This window comes from Dendronephthya gigantea, unplaced genomic scaffold (assembly GCF_004324835.1).
Source record: "Dendronephthya gigantea isolate DGI-Jeju-01 unplaced genomic scaffold, DenGig_1.0 000334F, whole genome shotgun sequence".
Taxonomy (NCBI): domain Eukaryota; kingdom Metazoa; phylum Cnidaria; class Anthozoa; order Malacalcyonacea; family Nephtheidae; genus Dendronephthya; species Dendronephthya gigantea.
This window is the reverse complement of record NW_021163344.1, coordinates 60953-72629: the sequence shown is the minus strand read 5'-3', so window position 1 is coordinate 72629 and position 11677 is coordinate 60953. Positions and strand designations below refer to the sequence as shown.

Sequence of the window (11677 nt, the reverse complement as noted above, 5' to 3'; positions counted from 1 at the left end):
AATCTTGACTTTGCTTAATAGATTGCAAATCGCCTTTAGTTGTATCGATAAACTTAGCGAATAGATTATTTATTTGATCGGACTGTTGTTTTACATGCTGATCCAGCAACGCCTCAAAACCCAAAGGGAAGGCCGCCATATTCACATTCTCTATGACATTAGTTTCTGATTCAACCCTCGGATTACCCGTTTCTTCTTGTTGTTTTTTCTTCTTGGGAGGCATTTGATTACTGGTACTTTAAGACTGAACACAAACAAAATAATAATATTAAACAGAAATAACGGTGCTCGATATATACGTCTGCTCCGTCTGACTGACTGCTGAGTCAAAAATCAAAAAAAAAAAAATAAAAAAAAACAAAAACAAACAAAACAAAACCAAGGCGAATTTTCAACTCCGTCGCTGATGCCGGAGTAATAAAGGTTTTTATCAACTCTTGTAATCGTACCTTTATAAAGGGACAGTAAGCGATTGCAACAAACGTTATTTTCTGTACTATATTCAAATTACCTTTTAATGTTATCGTAATAATCGTATGTAAATTAGATGATCACATAGGTATATAAGCGGGAAAGTTGTTTAGTAAATTAAATTGTCGAAATCGGTAAACATCAATAAAGACCAATATATTACATGGTGGCAGCGAAAGGTTCAAGATTTTCAAAATGAACGAAGTAAGAGGACCCGGTGAAATGGATTTCACTAGCCCACAGAATCTCTCGGAGACATGGAGACGTTGGAGACGTGGCATGGAATATTATTTAACAGCAACGTGCACTGGCAAAACCGAAGCACAAAAAGTCGCTATTTTTATGTGTATGATTGGTAAAGACGGACAAGAAATCAAAGACATGTTCGAGCTCAAAACCGGTGAAGATGGACAAGCAGTGATTACCACAGCAATCCTCTTCGAAAAGTTTGAGGCGCATTGTAAGCCCAAAAAGAATCTCGTCATCGAGCGACACAGATTTATCACAAGAGACCAAACCCCTGGTAAGTCCATAGATCAATACGTGACTGAATTGAGAACATTAGCGGCTTCGTGCAAGTGGGGAGATTTGAAAGACTATCTTATATGTAGCCGAATCGTCAGTGGCATATTATCAAGAGTTGTTCTAGCGCGGCTATTGCAAAAATCAGATTTGAAATTAAACAAGGCTGTTGAATTATCAAGACAACAGATGAAGTTGTTTGGCAGCGAAATGAATCATGTAAATGAAGTAAGACGTGGTGGAGCGAATCGAGCCAAAAACAAAGGCAAGCTTAACAAAGTACAGGGAAAATCAACCGAAGCCAGAAAACAAGAAAACAAGCGTAATTCATGCGGAAATTGTGGTACAGTGCATCCCAAGGGGCAGTGTTTAGCTGATGGTAAACAGTGTAATAAATGCAAAAAAATGAATCATCACGCAAGAATGTACGGATCGAGCAAAAATGTTGATTTGTGTCAACAGGAGAAAAGCGACGAGTATCTGTTTCTAGAGACTGTGAAAGTCGAGTCTGTTGATCAGATTCGTCGGTCAGAAACTGAACATGTGACATTGTCATTAAATAACCAAGAGATTCAATTGAAACTGGATACTGGAGCGGAAGTCAACGTGATTCCATATTCGACCTTTCGACGAGTTGCAAAAGCTGCAAAGATAGAGCTGAGAAAGCCCGGTTGAGCGCTTATAATGGAGAGAACATTACAGTTAAAGCTGTTTGCACGCTCGAATGCGAACATAAAGGGACTATCCATAATTTGGAATTTTACATTACAAGCATAGAGAGCGAACCAGTTCTTAGTATTTCTGCATGCAAAGAACTTGGCTTAATAAGATTCATTAGTGCCGTAGACCGTAGCAACGAAGAAACCGAAGTATTTACGACAAGAATCAAGAAAGAATACCAAGATGTGTTCTCGGGGAATGGTTTTTTACAGTGGCCTTATCACATCGAGCTGGATCCAACAGTACAACCAGTAATAATTCCTCCAAGACGAATTCCGTTTGGTTTAGAGGCTCGAACGAAGACCGCGTTGGATGAGATGTGCAGTCTAGGGGTAATTGTGCCAGTGGATCAACCCACGGACTGGGTCAATGCGATGGTCCTTGTGGAAAAGAAAAACACTGACAAGCTGCAGATTTGTATAGATCTGCGACCACTAAACAAGGCAATCAAGCGAGAACATTATCATCTGCCTACGATCGAGGAGATCATAACAAGGCTGAGCGGAGCGAAGTATTTTTCCACCTTAGATGCGAGTTCAGGATTTTGGCAAATTTCTTTGGATGAAGAGAGTTCAATGCTAACGACCTTTGGAACACCGTTCGGCAGGTATCGTTACACACGAATGCCCTTCCGCATTCATAGCGCCCAAGAAGTGTTCCACAAGAGATTACACGAGTTATTCTATGATCTTGACGGTGTCGAGACTGATATTGGCGACATGCTAGTTTGGGGCAAACCGGTAGAACACGAGGAAAGGTTGGAAAAAGTGTTGCAACGAGCAAGACAGAGCAACCTCAAGCTGAACCCCGACAAGTGTAAGATCAGGCATACCGAAGTTTTGTACATTGGTCATGTACTCACTGGAGATGGGATCAAGCCAGACGCGTCGAAGTTAGAGGCGATTACTGATATGCCAGCACCAGAAGACAAATATGGCATACAGCGATTACTGGAAATGGTGAATTACCTGGCAACGTTTCCACCACACGTCTCAAAAGTAACGGCACCCCTCCGTGTGCTCCTCAAAAAAGATGTAGCGTGGCACTGGACTGAGCGTCACGAACAATAATTTTTCGACATCAAGCGCCTTTTGACGTAGACGAGCCCTGGTGTGCTGAAGTATTACGATCCTAAGCTGCCAGTGGAGCTGCAAGTAGATGCATGTAAGTCTGGGTTGGGCGCTGTTTTGGTGCAAGATGGGTCACCAATTGCCTATGCTTCTCGCTCACTTACAGAGACAGAGTGTAAATACGCTTAGATCGAGAAAGAACTTTTAGCAGTAACTTTCGGTTGTTAGCGGTTCCATCAATACATCTATGCCAAGAGAGTGTTGGTTGGATAAAGCGCCAGCAAGATTACAGCGTATGCTCCTACTGTTACAACGCTATGACATCGACTTATGATGCAAACCTGGAAAGGAACTGTATTCCGCTGATACACTTTCGAGGGCACATCTTCCTACGATTGGCAACGACGACGAAGATCTTGTGCTATGTGTACATGCAGCAACGGCAAATCTACCAGTAAGCGATAAGAAGTTGGCAGAGCTACGTCAGGAAACAAACAACGATAGGATCATGGTTAAATTATCAGAGATAATTCAAGAAGAATGGCTTAATCATAAGCGGAGTGTACCGAAACAAGTCAGTGAATATTGGGCATTTACAGATGAATTGGTTGCGACTGATGGTTTGATTTTCAAGGGTGAGACTATAGTTGTCCCTCAAGCAATGCGGAAAGATATTCTATTACAAATTCACGAAGGGCACCTTGGAATCGAGAGAAGCAAGCTTCGAGCTTGAGAATTGGTGTTTTGGCTGGGTATGACCAAGCAAATCGAGAATATGGTGTCCAACTGTCCAACTAAAACGAGTGCGGCAGTCATCAACAAGCTGAGGCAAGTTTTCACGGGACATGGAATACCAGAGACAGTGAAATCGGACAATGGTCCACAGTATAGCTCCACCGAGTTCGCGACGCTTGCAACGAATTGGAAATTTTCACATGTGACGTCAAGTCTGAAGTACCCACAGTCAAACGGTCTAGCAGAAAAAACTGTACAAACTGCCAAGAGAATGTTGGAGAAGGCTAAGCATGATCACAAAGATCCATATCTCGCTTTGTTAGAGCAGCGTAATACGCCAGTGGCCAACTACAAATCGCCTGCACAACTATCCATGGGAAGACGTCTACATTCGATTTCACCATGTACGACAAATCACCTAATTCCTGAGACAGTCTGTTATCGTGAGATGCAGGCCAAATTCCAGAAGAAGCAAGCCGACCAGAAGGACAACTATGATAAGTCTGCAGTGCCTTTACAACCACTTAAGGCGGGCGAAGCAGTACGTGTCAAGCAGGAGGGTGAATGGGGACCTGGAAAAGTCAAAAAAAAATTTTTCGTAGGGGAGTTGTACTATATTCAAATTACCTTTTAATGTTATCGTAATAATCGTATGTAAATTAGATGATCACGTAGGTATATAAGCGGGAAAGTTGTTTAGTAAATTAAATTGTCGAAACCGGTAAACATCAATAAAGACCAATATATTACATTTTCGTCTTGGAAATCAATGTTTGAATCCTTGGCATACCGTACGGTTTATTTGTGTGGGCACAAGCGGGCACAGCCACGCGCCGGAGGAACACATTTTCGCGCCTTATAAAATAATTTGGAGGATAAAACACATGTATTTTAAGATCTTTGTGTTGCAAATAGAGTCCAGATACTAAGTCTGATAGTTCACTTTTCAATTGGTAAACGAAAGTGCCACACTTGCTTCTCTTTTGGCAAATATAAAGATGTCTCGTATTAACATTTTATCGTTTCTTTCCCATTTGGTAACCATCAGTATTGTCCTCCAATGAAATGCATATGAAATACATCTCTCTTGAAAAAAACATACAGGAATTCTGATACTGATAGGGCATATCAGCAACATGTAACAGATATATAGCAGGTTCCATCTATTAAAGATGATATAACACATCCATATTGTATTGTAAGAACCCTTTCTTCTTCAAGTAAGAATACAGCATATTTCTATTTATTCCAGTTGTTCATATGTCACCAATCATGGGTCTGAATTGTAAAACTATATGACCAGAAAAATTGTTAATATGAAAAGTTTACCTAGAAATGTGGTACTGTACATACCTCAGTTGAATATGAATATGGAGTCATAAGGTGGACACTTTTCCAAGGTAGACAGCTGCTGTAATCCTATTTTTATAGTATGGTACTATGCTTACCAAAACCATCTATCAACTTGAACAAAAATGTTGAGTCACATCTATGGCCATAATCCACCACTGAGTGGTTTGGGAACAGGGGAATAAATTGATCATCCTGCAACAACATAAACAAGACATTTGAATGTTAACTGATCCAGTGCTATATAATGTAGGGTAATTAAATATGAGTAACAAAATAATATTTTACCTTCCACTGTTCAATAACATGATATTTATGTCTCTCTGTATGCAAATCGTCACCACAAATATTGCTTCTGCCCACAATATTTGTACGATTTCTTATCATGTTATTTACACAAAGAGGAGTTCTGAATAACTGTCTTTCCATTTCTTCTTAATACAGTCAATTTTAAACGCATTCGCCTACATTGTTTCATGCTTACAGCAGTTAATACAAGTTTACAGCGGTAGTATGGCGATCTTGAATATTATATTAACTGAAATCCAATAGATATTTTTTTATTACGATTGATTATGATTGGTTCTCCTTTGAATCTATATAAAAAATAATATAAAAAATATATCTAAACGAAAGATGGCTTACAGAAAGCACATACCGCATGGCACGAGCTATTGCCAGACGATTTGCAACACAAACTTTTTGCAGAGCATAATTATTGGAGACGAAGCAGGATTTGATATGAAAGGAGAAGAAGTTACCTCCCACAATGTGTGCGAATATGCACCTGAAGGGACAACCAACTGCATTTAACTTTGAACACATGAATTGCTGTAGAAAGCTTACTATTTGGGCAGCACTTTGCAGTAATGGCATAGTTTTTGGCCCTAACTTTCTTTTCAAAATGTGGATGCCTGGCATATATTCGAATGCTCGATGAATTTGCTTTTCCTGAACTTGCCATTCATTTCAACAATCAGCATCAGGAGGAAATGTTTCGAGGGCTCTAGTAAGCACACGATGGCGCTCCAGCACATCGTCTGGTTGCCGATGGTTGCGTTGAAATCGCCTCAATTAAGTTTTCCGGCAGAATCATGGAGGTATTATTTCAGACAAAGACTAACCAAGGCCAGGTTACTGAGTAATATAGAATATCCAATATGGCAGAAGCAATTCAAGTCAAACGTCCAAGGTTAAATTTGTTGGAGGAGGTTGATATGATCTCACAAATTTATCAAAAACAAAGAGTGGTGTTCCTTTCGGTGGAATAAAGAGCCTCTGCAGCTTTCTGGTAAGGCTTAAGTATTACCATTTATATACATTTTGTGATCACTTAGATGACTATAAATTATCAACCAGGTTTGTTAGCACACTTTGTGCAAATGAACCCCAAAGTTTAAAGAGCTAGTCATCATGTAGGCGTTTGTCATCAAAGTCTAAGAAATTGCATGCTAGCGCCTTGATGGAATGCTTTATTCTTTGCTGTTTTATGTGGCCCTCGGGTAGTAGGTTTTCTCTATCTAGTTGGTTTCCGTAGTGGCTATAGCCACTACAGAATCGATATGGGACCAACTAGATCGAGAAAACCTACTACCTGAGGGCCACATAAAACAGCAAAGAATAAAGCATTCCATCAAGGCGCTAGCATGCAATTTCTTAGACTTTGATGACAAATGCCTACATGATGACCATAAGTGCATTAAAGAGCTAGAGTTACTATATTTAATAGTTGTTGACATTTTAACTCTGTCAAATTGTGTATTTACCAGATAAAGGAGAAGAGAGCTTATCATGTGAGGATAACATACTTGAATCAAATTAAGTAGATATGGTATAAATATATTGTATAGTAAATATAGCATGAATCATTATAGTCTATCATAAACTATTGAATCACTGCAAATTTTCCAATATAGAAATTAATTCCTGATCTTTTATTACAGACAAATGATGTACTACAACCAGCATCAAATCAATATGTTGGTGCTGTTTCAAATGTTGATGCCTATTTTTCTGAAGTCCGCCGAGCAAGTGCTGTGGCTGGTGTTGGACTAAATAGCATTTGCCATTCAAGATTTTCATAGTGTTAAAGGAAGTTTAAAAGTTAAAGTTATTGTTTTACCCAGTGCTTGTCTGGCAATTAGCATAAATACTTTATTTTTTTACTCTAAAACGTATTTTTTACTTATCGGTTAATGAGTTAAAGTTTTATTTGAGCATCAAATCACTGCTGCATTAACTAACACTTTCTTATTTTATTCTAGATGTTCTGTATTATATTTCTTTTATATTCTGCATATTTTGGTGATGAATTCCAATTTCCTGACAAACACATTAGCTTATGAATCAATGAATGTGAATAAAAATGTGAAACCCCGTACAACAATATATGTTTTGTTTGTTTTAGGAGAACTGCTTTCTCTTAGTAGAACGTTCTTTGCATAACTTTGGTGGTTCTGGACTCGGCTGAGTGTATAGATGTTCATGTGACAGCAATTGCTCCAATTATCTTATGTCATTAAATGTATATGTGCAAGGAACGGGTTACTTGTATGCATGTTTACTGTAAGTTGCAACTGTTTATAATGCTTGCATACAGTACAGTGCATTGAATGAAGTATTCTTATGGAAACCTTGTGAATACAAAGTTATATTTGTTCTGTGTTCACTTGCTGTATCTTAAATAGTAACTGACATGTAACTTTCATAGCTTAATGAAGAGAAAATAAGCCATGTAACCACTGCATGGTAGTAAAACGATTTATTGTAGTGGTGGGCGATACCGATACCAAAGTATCGATACTTCCGATACTCAGAACTCAAAAGCTGGTATCGATACTTTTGTAAAATATCGATGTTTTCGATACTTGTCACGTGGTCAAACTATTGTTAATATTTGATGTTACATGAAGTTCTCCTATTAATATTTGCATGAGTACAGTTTTATTTCCAGTCATTTTCCAGGTGTTCTTTTAATGCAATCTTTTTTGTAAAATTACTCAAATGGCCTAAATGGCATCTATATCGAATGTTCGTCCACAAAGTGTAGTCTAGGATTATTTTGAAAAGTTAGATACCAGTGAAAAATGATTATTGTTGTTGTAAGAATACATTTACTGATAGTATGTGTATTTTTGTGTCTAATGACAAGTATCGGTATCGAAAAAGTATCGATACCACTGGTATCGATGAAAAAGTACTTGGTATCGTATCGAAATCGATACTCACGGTATCGCCCACCACTAATTTATTGAACTAGAAGTTACTATCGCAAATAAAGTGCTGCGAGTGGAGCTTATTTAGAGCTTATTACTAAATGCCAATGCTAAATGCTATTGCTCATTATTGTGAAACGTCATAAAAATATTGAAAATGGATAACACGAATTTAACATAAATTTACACAAGGTTTTATTATATTTTAAGTATTTTTACCAAATGCAACACGTAACAAATCAATATTACAGCACTTGTTAAAAGTGCGTTCTTCTATATCTAGCACATCTGAAATGTCTAAGAAATGTCACCAAACCCAACAGAACAAAACAAGAACATCAGAGTTAAGGCTACAGAGGTGTAAAAGTGCGTTCTTCTAAACGTAGTACTTCTTAAAAAGTCTGAAAATGTATGCAACTCAACCCAACAGAACATAGAATATCAACAATGAAATGAAATAAAATAGTATAAAAGCACGTTCTTCTAGTGTTCGGCAAAGTCTATGCAAGAGCAACATCATTAACTTTGCTTGTTAGTGAGTCATATTGAATTTTAATTTGTTTGCCAGCTCTTAAGATAGCGACCATAATGTTTCTCTCAGTTGAGGTGGTAAAGTCGAGTGTTAGTTCCAAGGTCTCTTTTAGCTGCTGTACTTCTTGGTTATAAAAGATAAAACGCTTCCTTTCAGATGGATCCATCGTACTTTGCACTAAGAGGCGAAGGGTGAACTGGCTGTCACATGCATTTAATATAACCAACGATTTGCAAGCCTGTCCCTGACATTCTCCAAAGAGGTTGTCATCTGGGAGAGGGGCAACATTTTTCTTGCAACTCGCACAGGAGAGAGTTTTGACAATTTCTTGTACCTCGATAACTTTTCCAGTTATAGTTGCAGACGTTAACTGTAGGTTGAGATCAATAGCAACTAGTGGCTGATCAAATGGAGTGGTTTCCGTTGCCTCGAATTCGTCACTTTTCGGTGTGTTTAGGTATTTTTCACCCCTGTATATTTTAAGTTTAAAGTTCTTAAAAATATACGTGGTATTTTCTTTCAAAGTATCGACGTCCGATCCCCAAAGCACTGCCTTTATACAGCCGGTTGTATCTCTCAGTATGACTTCTTGCTTGTTCAACATACCTTGATGCTGAGTACGAATTTTTTTGACAGCAGTCATTTCTGCCACTTGGGCTTTCAGTGTGATGAGTTGTTCAATGGCTAACTCATTACAAGCTGAAATGCTTTTTACCATTCCTGTTGTTGTTGTTAATTTATCGGAGTGCGCGAAGTCGACCTTGGTTGAATCTAATGCGGTTACTTTTGTATACTGGTTGAAGATAACATCATCACCTTGAGATGTTTTAACAAAGTTGGATACATTTACTGGCGATTTCGTCTGTTGGAAAGTGTGAAGCTCTGTGTGTTTAGTTGGTGTAAAACACACAGCACAAACCACGCTGTCTTTTTGCTGCACCATGAAATTGAAGTATTTTCTGTTGGAGGATTTTGAATTTTTCACTGGTGAGACGCTGTGGATGTAGCCCTTTATGTTGGAATCTAGGTGAAATACGGATAATTTCTAATTAGTAAAAAGTGAGGTATAAGTTTAATTTTGCTGCACCATGAAATTGAAGTATTTTCTGTTGGAGGATTTTGAATTTTTCACTGGTGAGACGCTGTGGATGTAGCCCTTTATGTTGGAATCTAGGTGAAATACGGATAATTTCTAATTAGTAAAAAGTGAGGTATAAGTTTAATTTTGATAACTAATAACATCTTTACCTGTCATTTTTCGTTCTAATTTTGGAACTTCTGAGACGTGCTTGTAGGTTTGTTGCAGGCTTAAGAGAGAGAAGAGAATGGTTAGATACTACAGTTTGTAATTAAACTACATGTTATATATAACATGTAGTTTAATTAGAACTAATAGTTCAGTCTGGCTAACTTATTAATACAATCTAAACAAAATTGACCTTATTTATGTGCTGCTTTATTATTTACGTTTTAATTAAAATTGTTTATAAGTGCTGAAATGGTGCGAACTTTGTTGTTTGAGCTCGTGCTTTTATAGAAGTAATTAAACCCAATCAAATCTCTACATGTTGCTTTTGCAGTGTTATCTAATCGTGCTTCCTCGTCAAGCCTATATTGTAAAGTTGAGGATGATTTTAAGATAGTTAACCTCTCAAATGTCATTGGCTCAATAACACAAGATGACAAAGTTTTGACTCTACTTATAGCAACATAAGATACTCCTGGAGTCCTTTCTGATTTGCCAAGATCTATCATGAGACCTTGACTCTTGTGAATAGTGAGCGCATGAGCAAGTCTTAAAGGCACCTGTTGTCTTTCATGAAGGCCGTTTGGTGACTGAGCTGACACAGTGACGGGGCATATTGGTACACTTGATGGCAGTGTATCAGTGATAGAAGGTCCCCTGTAATCATCAAACTGAACGATAACTGCAATAGGTAAATCTGGTGGTTGGTGATTGTTGTGGTAAATAATGTCAATAACTATTCCAGTGGCTCCATTACAGAGACCAACTTCTGTCCATAAATTCATTGTCAGCATAACTTTCGCTCCTTTTGCAAGGAAGATCGTTGGATGTAGACCGGACATTTCATCACTTGATATGTTTTTAGCTGCAACTGATGAGTGGTGAGCATTAATACGAGCAATAGGTTGTTGACGTCTAGTGAGTTGATCATGATTGTATGTTGCAACTTCAGCATTGCTGTAAAAAAGCCTAATAGCATCATCAAATTCTGAAATATGAACAATACTAGATGGTTGACGTGTTAACAATAATTGCCATTCTTCTTGTGTTGATTCGCCTCTTCTGAGTCTCAAAAGCAATTCTCTAAATTGCTTCTGTTCTGAAGATACACCTTGAACTCGCTGATTAACAGTCAGTTTTACAACTTTGTCAAACATTCTGTATGTCTGATACCCTTGTTCGCCAACAAGATTTGATGGTTTAGCATGAAAAAAGGGTTTATCTGCAACAGGTGGTAATTGACCTGGGTCACCAATCAAGATTAAGGATTTACCGCCGATAATTTTGTCATTGCGGCCTGTGGCTTGCTTGCAACGTCTATCTATAGGCCCGTTTACACTTGCAATTTTTGCTGCGATTTTGGGTGCGATTTTTTCTGCTGACGTGATGGCGATACGAAATCGCCAATGTAAACACCCTGCGATTTCAGTGCTGGTATTTCAGTGCAATTCAAGTGCAAGAAGGTGCGATATTTTCGATCCTGCTCGAAATTTATCGCACCTCACTGCGATTTTTGCTAAAAAATCGAACAAAACTTGACTGTGCCACTCCTGCACAGTGTTTTTGGCCAGCAAAAATGGCGGAAAAAACAAAAAAGGCGGAGAAATCTAAAAAGGAAAAGGTATGCTGGACAGTCGAGGAGGAAGAGCTTTTGGTTGAGTTATGGCCAAACTATGAATGTTTGTATAAAACTAACAGTCTGGAGTTCAAGAGAGTGGACAAACGGCAGTCTGCCCGCGAAGATATACGAAGGAAACTAGAAACAGAGCTTGAAAGCTCGTTCTCTGGTAAAAGCATTTAGCTTTTAATTTGATAA

At 38.2% G+C, this 11677-nt stretch overlaps 1 protein-coding gene across 1 annotated transcript; it reads left to right on the top strand.

The window, feature by feature from the left end:
* Positions 1–666: 666 nt before the first annotated feature.
* Positions 667–8810, top strand: LOC114542083 (uncharacterized protein K02A2.6-like). The gene is made up of 5 exons (XM_028561833.1): positions 667–1221; positions 1456–1520; positions 1766–2224; positions 2357–2672; positions 8772–8810. Exons 1-5 carry the CDS (start codon positions 667–669, stop codon positions 8808–8810), a joined length of 1434 nt encoding a protein of 477 aa, XP_028417634.1.
* The last annotated feature ends 2867 nt before the right edge of the window (positions 8811–11677 follow it).

What these genes read in the sequence shown, in the direction of transcription:
- LOC114542083 (XM_028561833.1), top strand. Translation starts at nt 667, where the DNA reads ATGAACGAAGTAAGAGGACCCGGTGAAATGGATTTCACTAGCCCACAG. An exon ending in TCTGTTGATCAGATTCGTCG is followed by an intron (nt 1,521 to 1,765) that starts GTCAGAAACTGA and finishes TTACATTACAAG; the next exon opens with CATAGAGAGCGAACCAGTTC. An exon ending in ACAAGGCTGAGCGGAGCGAA is followed by an intron (nt 2,225 to 2,356) that starts GTATTTTTCCAC and finishes CCGCATTCATAG; the next exon opens with CGCCCAAGAAGTGTTCCACA.